At 38.7% G+C, this 25,616-nt stretch overlaps 4 protein-coding genes and 1 long non-coding RNA gene across 7 annotated transcripts; 2 read left to right on the forward strand and 3 right to left on the reverse strand.

The window, feature by feature from the left end:
* The first annotated feature begins 99 nt into the window (after window positions 1-99).
* LOC123474111 lies at window positions 100-25,430 on the forward strand. 3 transcript variants are annotated; one of them, XM_045175967.1, is made up of 4 exons: window positions 23,967-24,046; window positions 24,148-24,281; window positions 24,469-24,844; window positions 24,903-25,430. In XM_045175967.1, coding segments are annotated over exons 2-4 (879 nt in total). In that variant the 5' UTR covers window positions 23,967-24,046; window positions 24,148-24,279; the 3' UTR covers window positions 25,404-25,430. The 3 variants fall into 3 exon arrangements, with proteins under 3 accessions (XP_045031903.1, XP_045031904.1, XP_045031902.1); XM_045175968.1 differs by lacking the exons at window positions 23,967-24,046; window positions 24,148-24,281 and adding an exon at window positions 100-191; XM_045175969.1 differs by lacking the exon at window positions 24,148-24,281 and having other exon boundaries at window positions 23,961-24,046.
* LOC116925988 (methyltransferase-like protein 24) lies at window positions 662-2,179 on the reverse strand. Its single transcript, XM_032932739.2, has one exon. The coding sequence runs from the start codon at window positions 2,032-2,034 to the stop codon at window positions 1,096-1,098; it is 939 nt and encodes a 312-aa protein (XP_032788630.2). The 5' UTR covers window positions 2,035-2,179; the 3' UTR covers window positions 662-1,095.
* LOC123474112 lies at window positions 7,979-10,768 on the reverse strand. Its single transcript, XR_006648761.1, has 2 exons — window positions 8,860-10,768; window positions 7,979-8,769 (listed from the first exon to the last, which is right to left on the reverse strand). It is a non-coding gene; the product is annotated as an uncharacterized LOC123474112 (long non-coding RNA).
* On the forward strand, window positions 11,850-13,565 carry LOC123474110 (methyltransferase-like protein 24). The gene is made up of 2 exons (XM_045175966.1): window positions 11,850-12,076; window positions 12,269-13,565. The coding sequence occupies exon 2, from the start codon at window positions 12,392-12,394 to the stop codon at window positions 13,319-13,321; it is 930 nt and encodes a 309-aa protein (XP_045031901.1). The 5' UTR covers window positions 11,850-12,076; window positions 12,269-12,391; the 3' UTR covers window positions 13,322-13,565.
* On the reverse strand, window positions 16,126-20,333 carry LOC116925989 (glucoside xylosyltransferase 2). Its single transcript, XM_045175965.1, has 5 exons — window positions 19,821-20,333; window positions 19,543-19,735; window positions 19,239-19,437; window positions 16,663-16,786; window positions 16,126-16,585 (listed from the first exon to the last, which is right to left on the reverse strand). Exons 1-5 carry the CDS (start codon window positions 20,307-20,309, stop codon window positions 16,460-16,462), a joined length of 1,131 nt encoding a protein of 376 aa, XP_045031900.1. The 5' UTR covers window positions 20,310-20,333; the 3' UTR covers window positions 16,126-16,459.
* Window positions 25,431-25,616: the final 186 nt, after the last annotated feature.

The raw sequence follows: 25,616 nt of genomic DNA on the forward strand, positions 1-25,616 counted from the left end.
AAAAAGGAGGGAAAGTGGAAATCGGTGGAGAAGGACGGGAACATATTTATCGTACCCTTCCTCTTTGTAACATTTAATACATAAAAGTAGGAAAGTTTGGGGTTACCAACCTTCAAACAAGATTTTGACATTGCATGTGTTTGAACAAGATTTTTTCGCCCGTCCCGTCTTGAAGCCATTGATCCCATCAGGTTCGTTGCTAATTTTATATCATAAAACATCGAAAAGGCCATCCATTGAATATTATTTTACCTCATTGTGAGTGGGGAAATCACCAATTTAAACTTGAAAAACAAAACAAAAAACAATTTTGCCACATTTCTATGCAAAACAGTTGAGGGTCGCGGTCAAGGACTTTATTGGTGAGAGTGCTGTCGCCAGTGTTGCCTGTATGCTGGGGGTTTGGGGAAAAGGTGGGAGACGGGGGAGAAGGATGGGGAGGATATTTGCATTTTTATCGTACCCTTCCTCCTTGCATGGGACACAAAAAGGTGGAAAATTGTTTGTTGCCTACGAATTAATTATGCAGTTCAGTCACTACTTTTATTTTGAAAACAAAAAAAAACTTTGTACGGATAGTCTCATTAGAATATGGTAATTATGCAGAAATGTATGGGTGGTGGATTCTGTCAAGCTGTTGCGATTTAGATTAGCCAAATTTCTGTGTATTTCAACTTCAATATTTTCCCAACACAAGAAAACTTTAACCTAACTAGGCTACAATGATTCAAGATTTGAATCTATCAGCTTCGTTTGACGAATACCAAGTCATAAAATCCTTGTCCGTCCTTTCATTAGTCCTTTATCGTCGTATCCACAGGCCATCATGCCATTGGCTACTTGACTCACCTGTGTTTGGTTTTGCGACGAAATCTTAACTGTAAACGTCTAGTGCAATACCGAAAAATGTAGACAAATGTAGACAAATAGAGATAAATAATTGAATAGAATTTTTTTTAAAGAAAGCAAACTTGTACTTATACTTGAAGTATATTTTTGTAAAAACATTCTGTGTGTCACGAACGAAAAACTGGGAAAAACAGCCAGAAGAAGTACAGTATTTGTATACATGCAGAGGAGAATGATGGCCTGTCGTTAAACGACCGATGGATAATACCTGGAGTTGTACCAAGCCAAATCCAGTGCGATAGGACCATGCTTGTACCGTGATACCTGCAAAGGGACGTCAAAAAACGGATTAGGCCGTGAACTGAATCGAACAAATCCTTCTCCTTCTAGATTCCTGAGAATTTGAACCCGGTGGCGTAAAACTTCCAAGGCATCGTCGGCTTCAAAATGGATCTCGGCGGCCAGCTGTTTGACTTTGTCGACAAGAAAACCGGAATGCAACATTTGCGGGATGGCATCCCATTCGGAATTTTCAATGTCGATTTTCAAGACGTCGATGAGTGCCCAGGCTCCGTGTCGACTTGCCAGCATTTCAAAGACGGACGAAACCGTTTTCATTTGCCATCCTTTCGTAGGATGCAGCCTATTTTCGCCATCCAGACCGAGATCGAAGAAATGGATGAACTTACTTCGATTGTGTTCCCTGACGTTCATCGATGGATCGAAAGAGTAAACTTGACAGCCGAACTTGGCCATGGCTTCGTCGAACGCCCACTCGTTGTTGATGCCGAAAGAATAGACCAAACAATCGTCTACAGCGGGCGAGATGTGCTTATCAAGGCAAACGGCTCTGTGGCCATCAATAGCGGTCACGCCGTTAAAATTCCCAACGTTGAATCCGAAATCGACAGCATTGTGGCAGGAAGTGCTGTTGGTCCAACGCAAATATCGATACATCTCTTCGACTGACATCGATTCGATCGCTTTCATGTTGTTGGTCCAATAAGCGTCGTGACCATCAATGCCGACGGTGGTTGATGATGACACATGATCCTTTCGCACCTCTTGATCAGTTGGATGGCGATTGAAAACAACCAACCACGTCACGATGATTGCAAAATTAACTGCCAAAAAAATTTGAGTGGCTTTTCGGTTTGCAATGATCAAGTTGAACATGCCAACCATTTCTTTCTTGAAATGAGCAACCAAAAAAAGCACTCGCTACAGTTCTCCGCCGTCTGTTTGAGAGAGGTTGCGTACAAGCTACCTTTAAAGAAATAAAATACAGACTTGACATGTCTTTTCCCCCTTCGTGGAAAAAATGGTGCCATGTAGCACCTCTTGTATAGTGACGTGTATAGCTACGTTCGTTATGTACTTCAGTCTGAAAGCTTGGCTCCGCCTGTCAGTTTTCGAAGCGTTTCAGGCTCCTTTCCTCATTGGAGAAATAATCGTTCGTCGAGGCCGGTTGGTCTCGATATATATATAATATACTGGCTAACTATATTCTTCATAAGCAACACGAAGAATTTCATATTATCTGTATATTTCAATGTGAGTCCAGACGATCTCAAGCTAGGTTAGCCGGTCGTTTGCATCTGCATCACAATTCCTGGTCGCCACGGAAAAAAGAGAGACGAAACAACACTGATAGATTTTGTTTGCGGTTTTTGTACGCATAAATGGTCTAAAAGCGGTGGACAAGGGACGTACGTTTTTTACCGACGAAAACCGGCTTTACATTTCAGCTTATGAAAATCGTTGGTTTTTTCCCCAGCGATTATCGTACATTTATTTAATTGAAACATCTTCGTTTACTATTACGAATAATTTTGTCTCTTACTCCCCCTTTTTGTGAAAAGTGGCTCACACTACATTGCGCTTGATGAATGTCGTCGGCCTTTGGTACATTTCTCAATAATGTATATTCTCGAATCACCTATGATTCTAGAATATCGTGCACTTTACCAAAGAGCTCTACACATCTCCAGATTTTCGTATAGAAACCGACGAATATCATTAAAGCCTATCACTGAATAAATTTCGCACATGGAAAACCAACGAAAATCATCAACCAAAATGTACCTTTGCGGAAATCGTATCCCTATTGTCAAGGATTTTCGTTGGTTTTCAATGAACGAAAATCGTTAGTGGCAAACGATCATACGGTTTTTTTTTTGGTTTTAACGAACGAAAGCCGTTATAGCAGACGAACATAATATGGTTTTCGTTGGTTTTAGCACAGACTAATGTCGATTTCGGATGGCTGCACTTTTCTGCACTGGTGCAATTGCCCCGAGAAAAAGTTGTTCGAGTGGTAATCTTAGTGCAATCCACTTTTTCGGTGCATCGAATTTGTACGTTCCAGTGGCACTCCGGCAACGCCCGAGGTCACTCGAAAACTGCACTTTCTTGCCCGACCTTTTTAGTCAGTGCAAGCGGTGCAGTGCAATTTCTAGCAGACGAATTTAGAGAGTGTGTTGTTTAGTGATAGGAGCCTTTTTTTCTTTCGTCTGCTACTTCCTCCAGCCGGCGTAAAAAGTGAAAAAAGTGTTCGAGTGCAACACAGTCTTCACCAGTGAACTGATACTGATCCGATTCCGTGTCGTTAAAAAACGGATTTTTTGAGGGCCGTAGAACGGATTGGTTTCCGTTCTCTAACGCTAGAGTCGCATGAAGGCAATAACGTTATGCCTACCCTCTAGCGCCTCTAGCTGATTCATAATCGGATTCGTTTCAGTTAACCGATTTTTGACAAAGCAGCGCGTTGTTCAAATCAGTGAGCGGACCCGTTTCCGTTCACAGATCCGTTTCAGTTTATTATCAACTTGTTTTTATAATAAGAAGCGCTAAATAATAAAAACGCTAAATAATTCCCGCCATCGTGCTCGACGGCGATTGGTTGATTAATTTTTACATATTCGGGAAACAAAACCTTATTTCTAACATTTCCGTGGGCATCAGCGTAATCTTTGTGATCTGAGAATCACGAAAATGGTATACTATTTAATTGATTTTATCAAAGATAAGTAATCGAACAGTTAGCTTAAAGTTTGGGTGTGTAAGCTCAGCCCCCCTCCTCTTTAAGTCTGAAAATGGAATAATAATAATCTGAAAAAGAATAAAGCGGTAGGCTGCATAGCATTAGGCCTGTGCGCGTGAAAAAGCGTTCGCGTGAAAAAGCGTTCGCGTGAAAAAGCGTTCGCGTGAATCATACGGGCATAGACAGAAAAGTGATTGTTTTTCAATTCATATTCGGATTCAGCGTACAAAGTTGAATACAGACTATAAATTTTAATATTATCGAAGGTAGTTTGTATAGTATAATATGCGTTTGCGTGATAAAGTGTTTGGCGTGAATTACACGTACATGCCTTTATAACGGATTGTTTTTTAATTCAGATATAAATTCAGCGTAAAAAGTTAAATAAATGCTATTAATTTTAATGTTATCGAAGGTAATTTGCATTGAGTAATATGCGCCAGCGTGAAAAAGCATTCGGCGTGAATTACACGGATATAGATAGAAAAGTGATTGTTTTTGAAATCATATTTGAATTCAGCGTAAAAAGTTGAATAAATGCTATTAATTTTATTGTTATCGAAGGTAGTTAGCATTGAGTAATATGCGCCAGCGTGAAAAAGCGTTCGGGCGTGAATTACACGGATATAGATAGAAAAGTGATTGTTTTTGAATTCAGATTCGGATTCAGTGTAAAAAATTGAGTACATCTAATGGTTTCATAAATTTGGCGGGAGTTTGCCGTTTGTGACGAAAAAAATCTCGAAAAAAGTCGCCTAGATAAGGAAAGAGAATTGGGTCGTTTGGTTTCTATGAAAAATTTTGTCAAAAACGAATAACTCCCCCCGCTAACACCAAAAACAATGAAATTAATGCTGAATATTCAACTTTTTACGCTGAATTCAAAAATGAATTCAAAAACAATCACTTTTCTATCTATATCCGTGTAATTCACGCCCGAACGCTTTTTCACGCTGGCGCATATTACTCAATGCTAACTACCTTCGATAACAATAAAATTAATAGCATTTATTCAACTTTTTACGCTGAATTCAAATATGATTTCAAAAACAATCACTTTTCTATCTATATCCGTGTAATTCACGCCGAACGCTTTTTCACGCTGGCGCATATTACTCAATGCAAATTACCTTCGATAACATTAAAATTAATAGCATTTATTTAACTTTTTACGCTGAATTTATATCTGAATTAAAAAACAATCCGTTATAAAGGCATGTACGTGTAATTCACGCCAAACACTTTATCACGCAAACGCATATTATACTATACAAACTACCTTCGATAATATTAAAATTTATAGTCTGTATTCAACTTTGTACGCTGAATCCGAATATGAATTGAAAAACAATCACTTTTCTGTCTATGCCCGTATGATTCACGCGAACGCTTTTTCACGCGAACGCTTTTTCACGCGAACGCTTTTTCACGCGCACAGGCCTAATGCTATGCAGCCTACCGCTTTATTCTTTTTCAGATTATTATTATTCCATTTTCAGACTTAAAGAGGAGGGGGGCTGAGCTTACACACCCAAACTTTAAGCTAACTGTTCGATTACTTATCTTTGATAAAATCAATTAAATAGTATACCATTTTCGTGATTCTCAGATCACAAAGATTACGCTGATGCCCACGGAAATGTTAGAAATAAGGTTTTGTTTCCCGAATATGTAAAAATTAATCAACCAATCGCCGTCGAGCACGATGGCGGGAATTATTTAGCGTTTTTATTATTTAGCGCTTCTTATTATAAAAACAAGTTGATAATAAACTGAAACGGATCTGTGAACGGAAACGGGTCCGCTCACTGATTTGAACAACGCGCTGCTTTGTCAAAAATCGGTTAACTGAAACGAATCCGATTATGAATCAGCTAGAGGCGCTAGAGGGTAGGCATAACGTTATTGCCTTCATGCGACTCTAGCGTTAGAGAACGGAAACCAATCCGTTCTACGGCCCTCAAAAAATCCGTTTTTTAACGACACGGAATCGGATCAGTATCAGTTCACTGGTGAAGACTGTGTTGTCGAGTGTAACGTTCATTTTCTGGCAACCCGGTGGAGTGCATGACGTCACATGACCCTTCTCGCTCCGAGCCAGTGTGCACTGGCTACTGCACCGAGTGCAGCCATCCGAAATCGACATAAGAGTAGAGGAGAGTGGGGGCAATTGAGACACAGGGCAATTGAAACAAAAATGGTTTCTCTCGCCGTATAAGAGGAATTTTCTTGAAAAAATTAGGGTTAATAGAATGAGGGGGTTTACAAGTTTAGAAAAATTTACGAGTTTTTGTATTCAAAACTTTTTAAGATATCTCGAAAAAACTGTTTTTTGTTCTCCGTCTGTTAAATACGTCAAAGCCACTGATGACGTTATCGTGAAACTAATCATCTTCACTTATTTATTCAACAAATAAGATTGGCTCGAGAAATTGACGACAAGTCGAGCCTTATCCTGAGGAAAGGGTTGGTATAGCCAGAGTCAAAGAACCCTGGTTGGTTCAGGCTGAGAGGAATCCCTATACCGCGTTTCGTTGGTCTGAATGTCTAAAATTTCGACAGTTTTGGGGCGGAGCAAAGTGGTGGAAACTAGAATCAGAGTCATCTATCGAGAGAAACTGAATTATTCAACGGCCATTTCAGTGTTTCTATTCGAGCTTCAATTTTTCTGGTATCGTCTGCTCTGTTCGTTTCCCTTATCACTGTTGTGATTGGCTGTTGAAGTTTTCAAACGTATTTCCTGATTGGTGCACTTATCACACACCCGCTGGAGGCTCTGACTGCTATTTCCGAAATAAGGCACAACGACAGACGATTCCCCCCATGTCGTGAACCAACCAGGGTTCTATGACTCTGGTATAGCGATTCATTTCTTTATTTCTTAGTTGGGTGCCTCCAAAGATCTCTTCCACATCCGGATCGTCCCTCTTCAACAATTAATCAGGTGAAATTAAAACCAATTTTTCATGATGAGATGTGAAATTAAGTAAGAATAAAAATTCACTACGTTCTTTGAAATTAAGTAAGAATAAAAATTCACTACGTTCTTTGAAATTAAGTAAGAATAAAAATTCACTACGTTCTTCCTTTCTTCGAAAGAAGGGCATTACGATAAGCTCGTCGTTATTGTAGTTGGAAGTTAAATAGGGGTTTATTGTGGCTGATGGCGGTGAATAATAAGATGCCAACCAAACCATTCCTTCGCCCGGATGCTGACGGAATTGCTGTTGGGTGACGGCCACAAGGGCTGATAACGAAATGAAGGTAAATTCCATCTAGATTTGATCGTACAACGAAGCATTATTTGATTTCAACTCCAGGGCCATTAGCTTAACTTAAAAACAATTCAATTTAAACATTATTCAGTATGCCTATACCTCACCGTATATGTAATTCGTTTCCTGCTTTCCTTTGCTGCGGAAGTCAATGGATCACACTACAGCCGGAATGAGCTGCGCGATGACTTATATACATCCTACCCGTCCGTGGCTTTTAACAGCTCTGCTCTTCAGTTATACTTTATTGTTATGCATACCGAGTTACCTTCGCTCTAATTGACGGGATATAGACGAGTAATTAACGTATTTCCCCTAACGTGTTAATCCTCACTTGTGAGTAATAATGCAAAAGCTACTCAAGACGCTATAACTGTCTAATATTTAACAATCCGATGACGACGTCATTCAAATTTTAATTCGTTCTTTGTGAAGTTCCCTAAAGGCCGATGAACTTTGGAGCAACGTTCATTCTACACGAACGTCTGCTGTCAATCCTTGTGCAGCTACTGTTGTTAGCTTAGTTTATGTGTCATTGACGTGGTGGTAAACGAGCATATTTTCGTGGGTGTTTTTAAGAAATTCCTTGCCATTTTTTATGAATTAGACGTGTTTTCCCCAGATCGAATGGCTAGAATTCAACAACAACTTATGAATGGTTCTTCCGTTCGCATTCATTGTTTTTCAACCATCCGCGGTTCACCTTAAATTCGACGTTTTTACCCTACACAATTGCAGCAGGTGTTTCCCCATTCTCACTGATTCGTTTGCAGTTTTGTAATGAATCGTTTCAGTATAATAAGAAGAAAGATAAAGGAACTAGTTGTTGTATTATTTTCTTAAATTGCATTTTGATGTTCCTTTTATCGGATTACATTAACCTAAATAATATGATGGCAAAGAATTCAAACCGAAGGATAAAGCTGCATGAAAATCAGATTCGACGACAACGTATGCGAGACAAACAACGATGAAAAACAGAACTTTAATGTCTTTCAAAATAATATAAAATAGAGGATAATATTATTTTGGAAACTGGTTGAGCTTAGCGTGGAAACAATGTGCCAAGATAAGCGCAGACGGTGTAACCCTGCGGAAGACAAACTAGCTGTCCTATCGGAGCATGCATTGGGCTCAACAAGTTAACTGTTTTCGTGACTGCTGTCGACAGGAACGTGTAGCTGGTGGCTGTCGTCGTCGTCACCAGATAGAAAAAGAATCTTTTGTCTCTTAAATAGCCCACCGGCTTTAGTGTAACAACGTTCGATAACTCATCCAGAGTGTCTTCGTCTTTCGAAGAAACAACGCCGTGATTCGTTGCCACATCGTTTGCCCACGATGTACCAGGAGTACATCGGTATGAGATGTAGGTCTACGTCTTCTTGCCGTCTTTAAATTCGTCTCATTGGCGTCGGATGAGACTCGCGATAACTATAGCGGAACTGAAGACGAAATGATCAAGAAATCTGTTGAGGCCCATGGTGCTGTTTTGGTGACGTGGGATTCAATGGGATACATGAAACGAAATCTACATGATTCGGTGTACTCGAGTCTGTTGGCGGGCCATTGCCCATTCACGTTGGCCGCATCCATCAACTTCCCCTGTTGAATTGTTAAAAATAAAAGAAACACGTTCGATCACACTTGTCTTCATAATGCATGCGCTGATTAAATTTTCAAAATGAAGGTTACTCCTTTTTGTATTCTGAAGCAATTTTGGAAATGATGTTTTCAAGGTCCATGGCCGGACTGTAGTGCTTTAGTTCCCGGGCATCATTAAAGCAGAGAGTTCAATGCAAAAGGCCAGCTGGATAGCCTTTTGCACGCGCAAGTTTCACGTTGCTTGTTACGTACGTCGTGACTTCGCGTCCAGTTTCACCATGAACGCAATACAATTCCATAATCACAGATGTATACTGTTCACACTCACACACTGTCGAAAAGTCGTGCTGCAAGACGTTGTCTGTCGTCGAGCCATTCAAGAACTGTGTCGCCACTTGTTTTTTAAGAAAATTAGGGGGCGTCGTCTTGTCATCTGTTTCGTACCTATCCCCATATTTATCGAGAATGTTGTCTCTGTTTGACGTCGCCACGTCGCGGACAAACTGCACTTGTAAGTTGTAACAACGATTCATTAGCAGCTAGGGCTCGGCCCCGATTACCCGAAAACCAGCTTACTACCGGAAGGTATTCGCGCTAAGCAACAAAAAAAACCTTAAAAAGCAAATATGTGTGACGCCCCTCAATCTCTCATGTAGCACATTTATTTATTGTGACGACATTATTCAAAAATAAACAATTAAGAAACGATTTTTTTTGTTTTAATCCCAATGTGTCAGATTGTCAAAAGATATAGTTATTTAAGTTTAAATTGGAAATTCCAATGAAAGACACTTGCCCCGGGCTTGATGATCCGTGACAATTATACATTCCAACCAAATGTGCAGAAAATGTGCCGAAATAGAAAATCCCTCTTGGAGGGCCACATTTTTTTTTTTAGTTCACATTCTTGTTCGTTCAGGCTATATACGTGATGTGCTAAAGGATAAACGGCACATGTGTTAAAAGAGATGGCTGTTGTACCAATTGATTTCATAAGCCAACGGGCCGCTGAAATTCAGGGCCGGGATTGTTCCCTGGAAGGACAGGTCAGCCTTTGAATTAAAGCGCACCATTCCATAGTTCTCAACAGCTCGTACAATATTGGCCAAACGCCTGAACTGGGACAAACTTTGGTCACGTTCAAAAAATGGTGCCCCGTACGGAAAATGGATTTCCACTGCCAGCTGGCGGACCTTATCCATCATGTCCGATTCAATGATCTGGGGTAGGATATGCCATTCGGCCCATTCAATGTCGAGTTTCAGGTAATTGATGATGGGCTCTTCGCCGTGCCATATAGACAGCTGCTCATAAATGTCGCCCAGCGTTTTGGTGGATATCTTCGTCTCGCCGGTCCAGTTATCCAAGGATTTGCTGCCCTATTTGAAGGGGAAGAAACGGATATTTCAGCCAACGATTGTGGTCGCCAACGTTGTGCGTTCTAGGATTGGAGGCAAAGACTTGGAAGCTGTAGGCTGCCATGGCCTTCTCGAAAGACCATTAATCCGCATTCATCGTTGACGTTGAACGCATACACAACGCATCCGTCCAGGGGAAGGCAACTTCCTTCGGATTGAAGCAAACGGACGTTCGTCCTTCCAGTCTGTTGTACCGGTACAATGTTCTGATGGATATTGTGCCCCCAAAGTCTCGTGCCAATAGACAGGATGAACTGTCTGACCATTGAAAGTAGTTGATGATCTTTTTGGTGGACACGTTTTTCTCAAACTGAAAATCTTTTGGAAAATCCCAGCGGTCAGATTTGAAATGGCCGTCCTTTTCGATGAATCCATAGTTTCAAGTGGGCTTCCAGCACCCGTTGGCGATCGTACTCGTTAGAAATGTCATCAGACATCTTACTGAAATGGCGAAGATAACAAAGAAAGGCACAATGCTCTTCACCGTTTTACTCTCGTGCAACCGGCACGTCATGAGCAGTGCACGTAACACGCGGAACATGATCAATCCGGTGTACGGGAATTCAGTAGACTATACGTCATCTTCGCACCTGTTTTCGTAGACTACCTATCCCTTTCTTTGTCGCTGTCTGAGGTTGCCACGTCTCGGATAAACTAACAATTTCGCGTGTAAGTCATCAACGAAAATCGTTTTCAACAGTTTATGCCAAAAAATCGTAAAGACTAACGTAACAAAAAAACATTTTCGCAATCGATCCTATATTTCATTGTATAGTTGTTTATAGAAAAAACAAGTTCACTTCAATGACAATGTAATGTTTCATAATATCAGTAAATATCTAAGTAAACCCAATAGGTTTGCAATGGGCCAAAGAGCATTTGTAAATTATCGCCAAAGGAATGCTATTACATAGAGAGATTAGAACAACTAATGCAATTCTTATACTGCTTCATGCTTCATATAGTTGATGGATGGTATACGTATCACTTGCAATATTCTGTGTCTTTCCATGAAGGATGTATAGATTGCTTGTTGTTCACCTTCCTTGCAACGGTCGTTTCGGAACTAGAAGCAAATCAAATTTTAAAAAGCTAGTGTATTCTGGACGACCGCCGCAGTTCTTTTCGTGCTGCACAAACAATTCTTTAGAAAATGGAAACTTCTGAATAGTGAAACGAGAGGCGTATGGGTGTACTTGTTTAGATTGTCTTGAAGCCTTTTGGTGAGGCTTCAGGGTATTATTAAAAACAACAACAACAACAACATCATCAACAACAACAACAACAAAATAAAAAATAAAAGGAAATTTGCCACCGGCAGGATCAAATAAAGGAATTTACATCTCGCCATCCATGAAGAGTTGAAGACCCATCAGACAACAATCAGAAAGACTGCGATGGTCAATTGATCGCCATAAGGAAGGGAGGTGTGGATTCTCTTAGGCGATGTTCGGCCCTGCCTCTCGGAACGGTTCGTTCTCATACTTTACAAGTCTTTCTGTTTAATTTTTGCATGTTACTGCGATTGATCCCTCTAGCGAAAATCATTCATCTATAGGACTCACTGTGTTGCAATCGCTTTACACTTTTACAGGTAAGTGACTGACACCCTTATCCTATATTACTCTCCAAAAGTTCACATTCAAACTAGACGTTGTGGAATGATGGTATATGCCTGCTACCACCAACACTACGTCGGTTCATAACGTGTACTATGTATGCAGATCATCGTGCATCCACTAGATATATAGAAATACATACGGACGGGACGTCGTGTATTCACGTGAATCTAACAAGAGGCGGCTAGGCCATCCAGCGCATAGTCCGCGATAGTGGTGTGCAAAATTGAGCATCTTTGCAACATAGGTTGGCAATTTAACGCTGAGAAGGTGAGTTTTAAAATTGTGGAATTTGCTTAGAAAAAAACAAACAAACAAAACAAACAATTGATGAAATAAAAAAAATAGTTAGTCGATGGCTCCGCCTCCTTTTCTCCCTCGAAGAAAACAACAGGCAGCGCCCGGAAGGGGTTCCTCTTCAGTACTCTGACTTACGGCTTTTTTTTTTTTTTTCAAGTATAGCCAAATCTAAAATACATTTTTAGATTTTGCTTCTGCATCCTGTATCGGACACACGCCTTTTTAACAGCAGTGGTGCCTGCTTTTCTTTTCCCACATCGAAACGGTGCTTGGCGTGTTCCAGTCATGATGGTCATTCAAATACGAAAAGCTCGTCTGATTTCTTTGGGGGTTAGTTTTGCGGTTATTGTGATGTGTCTAGTTGTTTTAAATCATCATTCAGCTTACGATGAGGGGAAAAATGATCACGTGTCATCACGACCCACAGTCTGCGTCGACGGTCACGACCATTGGACCAACAACATGAAACCAACCGCATCGATGTCGGCCGAAGAGATGTATCGATATTTGCACTGGACCAACAGCACTTCGTGCCAACTGGCTATCGATTTCGGACTACGGATCGTTAACGATATAAAACTGGGCGCATCCGACGGCCACAAAGCCGTATGCTTCGATAAGCACATCACACCCGATTTCGGCAATTGCGTGGTCTATTCTTTCGGCATCAACAACGAGTGGACGTTCGACGAAGCCATGGCCCAATTCGGCTGCCAAGTATACGCTTTCGATCCATCGATGAACGTCAGTGCTCACGATCGAAGTGAGCTCATCCATTTCTACGATATCGGTCTGGATGGCCAAGATAGATTGCATCCTACCAAAGGATGGAGAATGAAAACGGCTTCGTCCATCTACGAAATGCTGGCAAGTCGACACGGAGCCTCGACGCTCATCGACATCCTCAAAATGGATGTCGAATTCTCCGAATGGGACGCCATACCGGAAATGGTGCAATCCGGTTTTTTGGCAGACAAAGTCAAACAGCTGGCTGTCGAGATCCATTTCAAAGCTGACGATCCCTTGGACGTTTTCCGCCACCGGGTTCAAATTCTCAGGAATCTAGAAGCCACCAATCAAAATCAGGTTGGAGGAGGATTTGTTCGGTTCAGTTCGCGGCCTAATCCGTTTCTGCAGAGTCCTGTACAGGTATTAGGAAACAGGGAAGGCTCTATCGGACTGGAGTTGGCTTGGTACAACCCCAAATACTATTGATTCATCAATCGTTAACGTTATAATGAGAGAGTGTACTGTATTCCAATTGCTTTTGCTGTTGAAATTCAAGCAGCTTTTCGCTCAGTACATGATGTTGTTACAAAAATACATTAGGCCTACATGTAAAAGAACATTGGCTTTTTTAGGAAAGATAAGCAAAAAGCGAAATTGTTTTCCCTGGAAACTATAGTGTGGCAAAATGTATTTGACTTTGGCAAACATAGACGGTGTATATGATGTTAAAGACATGTCGTGACCTTGCTGTATATATATTCAGTGTTTCCACTTTGAGAAACGACGAAGCTTGCAGCGTTGTCTGATAAAGCTGGTTTTTTAGCTTTCCAGAAAATGAAAAGCTTACATTAAAACTTACATAATTTTCTTAAAATACTTGCAAAAAGCTTACAATAATTTTGAAAACTTGTAGAAAAACTTACGTTCATTGAGAAAACTTGTAAAAAAACTTACATTTTTTAAACTATTAAAAAACTTAAATTGTTTGTCTCAATTTTTGAGACTGACTGAACGTATATTTCTATGTTAACTGTTAGTTCGCTTAGTTGGATTTCACACAAACACACATATATGAAACGCATGACGGAAAGATCGCCATTCAATGAGAGAAGAGAAACAGAAAACTTGAACATGAAACAAAAACATTTAATCGATGTCAATTTGGTCGACAATTTGAACCGATATCGCCACAGTACGATTTACTGGTAAACTGGCTTCTTTTGATCCAATTACCGCATTGGCTTTAATTTTTAGAGCATGATTGATGAGATCTTCAGGAAAGATCACATCTGAAGCTGATTTTTTTTTGTTTTTTAAAAACCTTTTATGCGCATTAGACTAGAGACGGAGTCACCATGCAACCGAGTGCGACGATCCGTTTTTATAAGTTTTAATGTACTAAACAATCTCTCACATACAACGTTAGATGCTGGCAAACAGAACAGTAGGGCAACACAGTTTGAGAGGTTTGGGAACCTGCGACGGGGAGAATTCAAATTGGGGATCTCCAAATGCATTATAATTTGCCAATACTTTTCGACTGACAATTGACTTATTTCTTCAGCATCTTTGCAACCAAAGAGTTCGGGATTTAATTTGCTTTGACTTCTCCACTCTTCATCAGCCTTTACAGCGTCACAAGTTTTTCTCAGGGTTGGGAATCGAAGAAACAAATTAGCAAGGCTACTGGGTTTTTTTTTTCTAGCATTTGCGGGGACTAACATCTCCGTAAGTGTAAACACAGGATCATCGAATTTGAAACGCGACTGCATTTCCTGGATCGAAGTAATCCAGAAATTTCTAACATTTTCACGCACTGATGTGATGCGTCCGTCTAGCTCTTGTAGCTCAGTCTGTCTTCTCGCAGTCTGTGAGCATATGAAAGGTACTTCGGGAACAGAGACAGGCGTTGTAGCCATGGAAGTTGGGGCAGTATTAGGCCGAGTACAAGTTGTGGCAGCTGTAGGTCTCGCAGATGCAGCCCTAGCGACGCGAGTGGCAAAAGCAATACAACGTTCAACGTACGTAAGTACAACGTACAGTAGACAGTACTACAACGTCCACTGTACAGTACAACGAAAAGATTGCCAGATTGCCAGAAAAAATCAGCAACCTCCAGCCACAAAATGCATAATATTCATTTTGCTAAAAAAAACTTACACAATCTCATAAAAACTTACAAAAAGCTGAAGCTTACACAAAAACTTACAATGTTTGAAAAAGCTGAAAAATTTAGCAAAAGCTTACAAAGTGGAAACACTGTATATATTTCACCTCAAGTTTAGTAGGGGAGAGCGGGGTCATACTGGACAAAAACTTTGTTTTGTCTGTAATTCAGTGTGTAACAATGTTATGCTGAAATAAATTAGATTAGTGTAAAGAGCTTTGTTTATATTTCATTAGGGAATTTTTTCATTGTCATACGTTATATAGTTTACGATTTATTGAATTTCGAAAAATAGGGGTAGAATTTTTGTTGAGGAAAAATGTGGGGGTAAAACTGGGCAGATGGTGTCCCACACTGGACATGGTTAATTGCACTAAAAGTTTATAGTTATTAATGTTTAAAAATTTTTTCTTAAATACTTCATCAATAGAACATCTATTTTAGCGTATTTTAAATTTCAAAAAAAAATAAATTAACATGAAGAAAATTAACAAATGAAGTTGGGGGAGGGGGAGGGCTGGACAATTTCGATACCAGATGGAGAAGTGGGAAGGGCATCTTAGAAATTGCGTGATCGATTCTTGATCGATTGTTAGTGAAACAAATTTTTCGAAGCAGACAACACTATTGGACCATGACTGGACCAACTTAGGCTCTGCCCATAAAAAATCGATTTCGTCCGATTGTACCCCCAAAACTGTGTCCAGTATCACCCCCCCAGGAGGGTCTATTTTTAATTCATTAACAACTCTTAAAACGTAATCCGTAAAAAAAAATTTATACCGGCTTTGTATAAGTAAATGAATTAACTAGCTTCTTTAACTATTATATTAATTTTTGACGAGTCATAGCGTGGGCAATACCAAAAAAAGTGCTGTAAATAAAAATTAAAAGACAGCGCTCTTTTTTTGTTTCCTCTATAACTCGAGTATTTTTAAGAATTTCACGATGATTTTTTTGTCACGTATAGAAATTGACATTGACAACATCCCAGTATTTTTTTCCCCAGTTCATCATCACCAAGACCCGTAACTGCTACTGTCCTGTTTGGCACGTGTCCTGTATGACCCCGCTCTCCCCTACCGGTACCTTGTAAAATTACAGAATACCGTAGTGCACGATATAGAGTGATGTCTGTAACGTGTATGGAAAACGTAAGAGAGCATGACACAGAAATCACCTCATTACATCAGCGGTCATGAAAATAGGAATAAACAGAATACCATATAAGAAACAAAAGAATAACTTAAGCACTATCATAGGTTTATGCAGCCATTACTCTAGTTGCAAGAACCAAGAAGAGAGCATTACACCTAATGCCTTGACGTAAATATACTTGAAACGACCAATTGATGTATGAACAATGAAACACAATAAGTATTGTAAAAAAAAAAAAACAAAAAAACAACAAAAAAACATACAATATCAGCTGGTATCTGCTCAGAACTGTGGTGTGTTCATGTGTCCATCAACAGCTTGGGCAAGGAGTTCATTACTTTACCGCAATTGGATGTGTGTCCAGTTTTGATGAGACTGTCCTTCATATTGGCCAACAGCGTTTGCAAGTTATCGCTAAACGAATGCTAGACAATGGAATAACAAATAATACAACTCTTATGGCTCCATGGTTCAGTTGAGGGTGTATACGTATATCACGCACCTGTTTGATGGAAGTATAGATTGCCTTTAATGCGGGTAGTCGATCGTTAAGAAAAGCTTCTGTGTTTCCATGAAGGACATAAATTCCTTGTTGTTCAGCTTCCTTACAAAGGCTCGTTTTGGAACTAGAGGCAAATCAAATTTCATGTATAGCTATTAGACAAACCCTGCGGCTTCTGGCGCTTATGGCAAGCCAAATGTACCGACCGAATCGAATGAGGATCCGCGAGCGACTATAATGATAATTTTCGCCTTGATGATATAGTTTTGGACTTGATGATATCTCTGTCGCCTAAGGGGTGTCTGCAGCTCACAGATAGGAATCCTGCTAGTTCTACGCCAGAACACCGCCACTGGGCGTGGGAGACCTGCAACTCGTTGGGCATGGTTAGACTTAAATTTTCAAAAAATACTTGTTTGCCACAAAAAAAAAATGTTTAGAGTAAACGCTTATAATATAACCCATTGTGCTTACAGTAGATGCGAAGGCTACTCTGCGTGGGATAAGATATTTAAATATGTGTTAATTTTAGTATATTATTTTATCTTATTGTATCTGTAGAGGATACTGTGGGGTGGCCTTGGCGAATAACAGGGTTCGAACAAGGCAGAGGGTCAATACCCTCTGGTCTCAGGTGTCACGCCAGTACCTTCTGGTGTTTCAAACATGCTTTGGGTTTAATTTTAAATAATCGTATATATAGTTTTGAATTACATAAAACATTACTGGTATTACAGGGAATCTAAATGTTATAATTTAAACGGAAAAAAAAAATAAATAATGACCAAACGAAGGGCCCAAAGTTGTTGACTTTTCGCTGTTTCCCCTCCTCCCAATAATGAACAAAACTAAAACGATTGTTATTAAAAAAACTATAAGTCCAAAATCCACAAATTTAGTTGCAATGGATAGCCCTTGTTGTGGGCTAACCATTTCTGTAAAATTTGTGACGAAATCTTCAGAAACATAAAATTTTGAAAACAAGCGATATTTTTTTGTTTTACCAATAGGGTTGAGTACATATCCGGAGCGCAAAAACTCCGAAAAACTCTTTTTCTAAAATTTTTTTGTTTATGCGGATTACGTCACAAATTTTATAGAAATGGATAGTTCTCATCAAGGGCTATTCATTGCACCTAAATTTGTGAATGTTGGACTTATGTTTTATGTTATAATAATTATTTTAGTTTCAGACATGACTGTGACGATGGGAAATACACATGTATGAAGAACAAATACCGAAATACACTGGCAAAAAAAGGCAAAAAATATTCAAATGAAGACAAATGTTAATTAGACACATTAGGGGAGCGTGGGGGCAATTGATACACTTTTTGGTTTTTTGTATTTCTTGAGAAAAAAACAGAAAAATTTAATATAAAATTTATATAGAATTGTAGCCTATTATCTCAGCTACTAAACGATATTTTTTTTATGAGAAAAGATTAATTTTAATAGTAGTAAATTGTAAAAGACTGAGGTCGCTTCGAGTGTTTCAATTGCCATGGTAGCAGGGCAATTGAAACGGTGTGTCGACGCAATTGCAACGTGGGTTTTCCCATAAGGAAGCTTCTTTATACCCACATAAAATGAAAATCACGATTTCTCAGCAGCCACAACTGCTAGTGTGATCAAATTTAACCATTAGGTACAATGCGATTTACAGATTTTTAAAATATGCTTAAAGTAGATCGTTATTTAGTTTAAAATATTTAAATAATTAAATTTAAAAAAAACATTAAGCAATGTTCATGCTTTTTTAAATAAATCCTAAACAGAGAATACAAGTATTATAGTTGTGTTAACATGATGATTTACATTTGTTTAAATGAATTACGTCAAATACTTGCAAAAAAATGCAACCACTCGCAGACAGGGAATATAAACAAAGTGTTTCAATTGCCCTGCAATAGGGTCATCGTTACATTTAATTATTAAAATTATTTAAGAATGCAGGGAAAAATTAAATGACATTAAATTGTAGAAAAATGAATTGCAAATCATCTGAAATTAATTTTATTACTAAAGCGTAGCGTTTTAGGGGTTAAAACAAAAAATTGAAAACGCAAATTTAACAGACGGAGAACAAAAAACAGTTTTTTCGAGATATCTTAAAAAGTTTTGAATACAAAAACTCGTAAATTTTTCTAAACTTGTAAACCCCCTCATTCTATTAACCCTAATTTTTTCAAGAAAATTCCTCTTATTCGGCGAGAGAAACAATTTTTGTTTCAATTGCCCTGTGTCTCAATTTCCCCCACTCTCCTCTACTAATAAGTAAAATTTTTTGTGTGGCAAGCAAGTAGTTTTTGGAAATATAAATACGATAATACTCACAAGTTGCAGGTTTCCCCCGCCCAGCGGCGGTGTTCTGGCGTAGAGCTAGCAGGATTCCTATCTGTGAGCTGCAGACACCCCTTAGGCGACAAAGATATCATCAAGTCCAAAAGTATACCATCGATTCGAAAACTATCATTACGGTCGCGCGCGGATCATCATTCGATTTGGTCAGTACATTTGGCTTGCCATAGGCGCTAGCACCGAATTCACGTATGTGTATAGGCTAGTCTATATACCAATGATGTGCGAGGTAGTTGTAGTTGCAAGGATAGACGTAAAGCTTTTCAGGATGAAAATGGAAGAAGATATTAATGAGGTCTTGGTCACCCCACATTATTCTGTGTTTATACTGTTCAAATAGGCGAACGACATATTTTTCCCAACCGAAGTGTCGCATTTTGGTCAAATTCATCAACATCACTCCCGCATTCACGCCTAAAATCATCAAGATTGACAATCCATTCACAATTGTATTAGTAATAAACTCAATCTATATACCCTTAACCATATAGACTATACATTATACATAATATATCCTACCAAACTTCCCATGATAGGGGTGGTTTGCAGATGCGGGATACCATCCGTCTGCATAATCTTGTTCGTCAGGAGCGAGAGCAACCATTTGCGTTTCGCTCATTTTACCCAAGTGTTGCCAAACGTGCAATGGGGAACTGAGGAAAACCGTGTCGACATCCATGTACAACACTGAGTCCACTTCCTTTAGCAAACTCTTTCGAAGCACAAAATAGCCATTAGAAATGTGAAATAGCGCTATGGTGTTACTCGCTGGTCGAAATATTTCGTCCTGAACTTACCGGAAGAAAAAGCCTTTCAGCGGAGCAGAGTTTGAATAATGCCTTCCAATCGTCATGGCCGTCACCAGGGAAACTGATCGGACGCAGATCAAGCGACATGCGGTTCAAAATGTTGTCAGGCCAGAGTCGTATGGCCTCCGTCAAGAAAACGATCGATTTGTTGTCAGCAAGCACGATGAATCTGATGAAAGTGCTAGGTCTACTCATTATCAAAGCGGATTTCATCATAGCTAAACTTTCAGCAGTACGACCCCCACAGACAGTTGTCACTATGCGAATTTCTTGCGTCTGGTCAGTACGTGAATGCCACTCGGCGTTGCTGAAACGTTTTGTATTTTGAAGCACTAATGATGACGAGGAAGATGAAAAAGCCTCGAAAGAAACTTGCTGGCGTTGTTGTGGTCTGAAAACTGCAAATATATGCGACAGAACGCATAAGAATGAAGCCAAAGCTGCAGCTCGAATAACAAACCGAGTTTTACGCGCCATTCTCGAAGCCGTACTGTTCGCCCTTGTGTTTGAAAAAACACTGAGAAAATTGGAAATAGACGAGAACGACTCAGTTCAGTTTGAACTCGGTCGCCCCCTGGCCAAACGAAACGCGCACACTGTATACCAACCCACAGCCGACACGTCGTGTCAAAGTTGAACTATAGATTCAATTTTCAATTAGATTTCGATCCCCTATTTGAAGTCCAAAATATCCTGCGGTGGCCTAGGCCTAGGCTATAAGTTTTTGTTTGTTTATTTGTTTATTTGTTTTTTTTTTGTTTGTTTGTTTGTTTGTTTGTTTGTTTGTGTATGGCTGCGCAGACAGAGGCATCAATATAGGTACAGTATCCTGCACAAAAAGGTGAACAGCGATTTGTTTTGAAAAATCCATCTGTGGGTAGAAAATATTAATAGTTTACCTTATTAAGGAGAGGTAGGGCGGTTTTGGCGCAAAATCATTATAAGGGGGCTTGGGTAATGTCAGTCCAGACACTTTTTTTTGCCCTAGGTATTAAATGTCTGGAAAAAAGTGTAGACTGTATCATCGGTAGACTCCCCTACCCCCCGGCTAAGTAGAACTATTTTTGCAATACAAAATAGTCTTTCTATTACTCGTTATTGTCATTATCGGGTCGGGTAATCGGGTAGCGTATGGAAACACAAAATTATTTTTACCAGTATGCTACCTTTCTGATACTATATTGTGAGTGGCTTATTGGATACGTTTCCGTCGGCGACGCGGGAGTTCAGCGTTCAAAGCATGTTGGCGTTAATAATATTCAGAGCAAATCTAACTAATGAAAACAATCGAAAAAAATTTTGATGAGATATTTTATATTTAAAATTTTGAAAAAAGTATTTATACACGATTAATGATTATTTAATTCGTAAAAAATTACACTTTTTTCATGAACGCGATTATTTTGTAAACAGTTATCTCATCCAAGTCTAGAACGCGGATCTCCCGCGTCACCGACAGAAACGTATCCAACAAGCCACTAACAATTCGATAACTATTTTATCAGCTAGCATACTGATAAAATAATTTTGTGTTTCCATATGCTACCCGATTACCCGACCCGATAATGACAATAACGAGAAATGGAAAGACTCTATTTTGTATTGCAAAAATAGTTCTACTTAGCCGGGGGGTAGGGGAGTCTACCGATGATACAGTCTACACTTTTTTCCAGACATTTAATACATAGGGCAAAAAAAAAAAGTGTCTGGCCTGACATTACCCAACCCCCCTTATAATGATTTTGCGCCAAAACCGCCCTACCTCTCCTTAAAAAGGTAAACTATTAATATTTTCTACCCACAGATGGATTTTCAAAACAAATCGGTGTTCACCTTTTTTTGCAGGATACTGTACAGTAGGTAGAGGAGAGTGGGGGCAATTGAGACACAGGACAATTGAAACAAAAATTGTTTCTCTCGCCGTATAAGAGGAATTTTCTTGAAAAAAATTAGGGTTAATAGAATGAGGCGGTTTACAAGTTTAGAAAAATTTACGAGTTTTTGTATTCAAAACTTTTTAAGATATCTCGAAAAATTATATTTTTGTTCTCCGTCTGTTAAATTTGCGTTTTAAATTTTTTGTTTTAACCCCTAAAACGCTACGCTTTAGTAATAAAATTTGTTTCAGATGATTTGCAATTCATTTTTCTACAATTTAATGTCATTTACTTTTTCCCTGCATTCTTAAATAATTTTAAATAATTAAATGTAACGATGACCCCATTGCAGGGCAATTGAAACACTTTGTTTATATTCCCTGTCTGCGAGTGGTTGCATTTTTTTTGCAAGTATTTGAAGTAATTTATTTAAACAAATGTAAATCATCATGTTAAGACAACTAAAATACTTGTATTCGCTGTTTGGGATTTATTTAAAAAAGCATGTTGCTTAATGGTTTTTTTTAAATTTAATTATTTAAATATTTTAAACTAAATTACGATCTACTTTAAGCATATTTTAAAAATCTGTAAATCGCATTGTACCTAATGGTAAAATTTGATCACACTAGCAGTTGTGGCTGCTGAGATATCGTGATTTTCATTTTATGTGGGTATGAGGAAGCTTCTTTATGGGAAAACCCACGTTGCAATTGCGTCGACATACCGTGTCAATTGCCCTGCTACCATGGCAATTGAAACACTCGAAGCGACCTCAGTTTTTTACAATTTACTACTATTATAATTAATCTTTTCTCATTAAAAAAAAAATCATTTAGTAGCTGAGATAATAGGCTACAATTCTATATAATTTTCATATTAAATTTTTCAGTTTTTTTTTTCAAGAAATACAAAAAACCAAAAGTGTGTCAATAGAGGCAATTCACATCGCGGTTTCGCGTGTCAATTGTTTCGATGTCCGCCATTTTCTCTGGTTGTTTATGTCATGTGTTGCGTTGTCTGCATTGGCTTAAAGTGTTATTTTCCAATACAAAGTGGATTTTGTGATTCAGTGTTTAATTTTTTAAAATTTTTTTTTGTGTCAGTTAATTGCTACGTATCTTGGTTAGTATGGGTAGCAATTTCTGTTTCCAGATCACATTTCTTGTATTTTTAAAAAAATCTTTTCTGTAGAAGCTTAAAAGCTTTAAATTTGCATTCAGTGTGTTGGCTGCGTTTTCCATCCACGTTGGGAAGTATTCTTTTTTATTGAGAAGGTAATCTATTGTGGCATTGTAAAAAAATTAACACACTTATCAAACAGGTAACTTATTTCACAAAATTTTAATGTTATAGCCCTGACATCACTCTTTTATTTTCCCTTTTCCAGGTATCGGAATCCCACTAGGTTGACCAGCGCAACAACCAACAATTGAATAGTCAATTAAAAAGCAACCTTCTAAGCCTAGCATCAATAACTAAGAATAAACCATTAAAGCTAATTAGGTATTTTTCAATGTAAAAATGTAATTAAATAATGAAATAATCAAAACAATTTGTTCGTGTATTTGCTTTATTTTGTTTATGAATAAAACACTTGCTGCTTACTCTTTAAAACACATTGAGTTTTTATTTAAAATGTACTTGTGTTTACATACATTCTTGCTAATTTAAAACATTGGAATAATAATAATGAGAAGTTAGAATTCAAATTTGAATTACGCGCGTCATCAAAATGGCCGCCGCAATGGATGCCGGGAAGCGGCCAAGGGAAGTGCATTTTTTTCGAATTTGTGGTTCTTAAACTATAAAAATCGAAGTAAAATATCACATAAAAACATGCTAGAGATAATAAAGAATCTCAATAATATATTTTCTGTTTATTTTGGTGTATATTAGTAACCAAACAACGTACCCAAAAATGTCTGTTTTTGGCCCCCCCCTCCCCTAAAATGTCATAAAATAAAATAATTAATTACGTTCTAAGTTTTCAGCGAATTTTCGTAAGTTTTACGGTAATTGATAGGTATTTTAAAGCGCTATCTATTTGGTGAATTTCATCAAAAAATATTGAAAAGAAAAAAAATTCTATATGAAATAAATTTTTTTGCGTTTTGTCGCTTAGGTCCAATACTGCGCTTGATCGATTAAATGAAAAAATTTGATTCATTTAACACCGTTAGATAGCGCTTTTAGACCCGTAGCGCCATAAGAATGCACTAAAAAAACGGGGGTGTACCTAATCGTTTGGTGGGTACTGTAAATTACACAGCTCACTTTTACACATCAGGCTAAAATAGCCACGAGGAGGATACAGTAAGAGCAAAGTAACAATTGGTAAGAGAACAATGATTGCATTTCCCCGTGAAGTTCTCACATGCCACATCATTTTAAATTTCGTTTTCATTCCACTTTTTTTCTTTTTTTTGGGGGGATAGGGATTGTTCTTACGCGTTACACTAAAAACAAACTAAACTCGTAAAGCAGAGCCGTCTTCCTAATTTTCACCAGATACTCTTTATACAGCCAGCTGTAATGGAAAGCCAAGAACTTTTTCTTCTCTGTGCTTAATGTAAAGTCAGTATACCCTTAAGCGTTCAATGCTGTGATAATTCTGACGTAACTAGAGGCTATGTAACCAGAAATGGAGAGCAAACTATTTCTCGGCATCTACATTCAGACTTGATTGAAGCAACACAGATAATGTGATGTCAAACCAATTTCTGATGTGAACCTTTTTCTTTTTTTTTTATCGACAGGTCAACAATGGCAATTTTCAGAAGAGGAGCTTCAATCGCGAAAAGAAAAACGTTGTTGGCTATTTTTTTAATGACACTGTTTATGTTGATCTTGTACCTGAACGCAGGAGAACAACGAGAAAGTCTTCGCTTATGTTCGGAAGGCATCCTGGACGGAAGTCAATACACCAAGCAAACAAACGGACATTTCCTGAGTGTCAATCAACAAAGACCTTGTCAACTTCGTCAGTACACCACTGAAGATACCGTATCGTGTTTAGATCGGCTTTCAACCATTAAAAATAATCCATCAGCTGATGCAAAACCACGAAATAAATTCCACATTGCTTTTGCAGGTGACTCGAGAATCCGCATTCAATACCTCAGTTTCCTCAAGGTATGTAATCAACATTGACGTGAAACATCTATCGTTATAACGTCCATTGTTTTGTTAGTTAATTCCGGATTACGACCGAGACTCGAAAATGGACCCAACTGCCAAACATAAAGACGCAGATATGGTCAGTCCCATGTTTGGGGATTTGCTAATCAGTTTCCGTTGGCGTCCGCTAATCGCCGGTAAAGTGATCGATGATTTAATCCGATGGATCGATATTCTTGACAAAGGCATTAAGCAAAGAAAGAACAGCAGTGATTATCCTCCTGATGTTCTCATCATCGGCATGGCGTCGTGGGACATGTTGCAACAAGAAGGTGATGATCATCTTTGGTACCAAAACGGAGTGCAAGGATTGGTTCCATTGCTCCAGAAGCTCATGTTCCACAGCAAAGACGTCGTCACAGCCAAATCCAGTGATGTGCGTGATCGTAAAATCATTTGGTTAAACCAGTACACGACATTTGATTTCTTCGCTGACAACGGTGGAGCTAATCGCGTCATTTACAAAGAGAAGCTCCAACCTTACAATCAAATTGCTCGACAAATATTCAGGTAGGTAAATACTATTTAATTGCAAAGACGATTATGCTAAATTGGGATGGGTGAATAGGGGCAGTGGCATTACAGTGTGGGATTCCGATGACCCCATTGCAGGGCAATTGAAACACTTTGTTTATATTCCCTGTCTGCGAGTGGTTGCATTTTTTTTGCAAGTATTTGAAGTAATTTATTTAAACAAATGTAAATCATCATGTTAAGACAACTAAAA

Source organism: Daphnia magna, linkage group LG7, assembly GCF_020631705.1.
Source record: "Daphnia magna isolate NIES linkage group LG7, ASM2063170v1.1, whole genome shotgun sequence".
NCBI lineage: Eukaryota > Metazoa > Arthropoda > Branchiopoda > Diplostraca > Daphniidae > Daphnia > Daphnia magna.

What these genes read in the sequence shown, in the direction of transcription:
- LOC116925989 (XM_045175965.1), bottom strand. Translation starts at nt 20,309, where the DNA reads ATGGCGCGTAAAACTCGGTTTGTTATTCGAGCTGCAGCTTTGGCTTCA. An exon ending in CTGAAAGGCTTTTTCTTCCG is followed by an intron (nt 19,736 to 19,820) that starts GTAAGTTCAGGA and finishes GTGCTTCGAAAG; the next exon opens with AGTTTGCTAAAGGAAGTGGA. An exon ending in CCCCTATCATGGGAAGTTTG is followed by an intron (nt 19,438 to 19,542) that starts GTAGGATATATT and finishes TGATGATTTTAG; the next exon opens with GCGTGAATGCGGGAGTGATG.
- LOC123474111 (XM_045175967.1), top strand. An exon ending in AATACCTCAGTTTCCTCAAG is followed by an intron (nt 24,845 to 24,902) that starts GTATGTAATCAA and finishes TTGTTTTGTTAG; the next exon opens with TTAATTCCGGATTACGACCG.
- LOC123474110 (XM_045175966.1), top strand. Translation starts at nt 12,392, where the DNA reads ATGATGGTCATTCAAATACGAAAAGCTCGTCTGATTTCTTTGGGGGTT.
- LOC116925988 (XM_032932739.2), bottom strand. Translation starts at nt 2,034, where the DNA reads ATGGTTGGCATGTTCAACTTGATCATTGCAAACCGAAAAGCCACTCAA.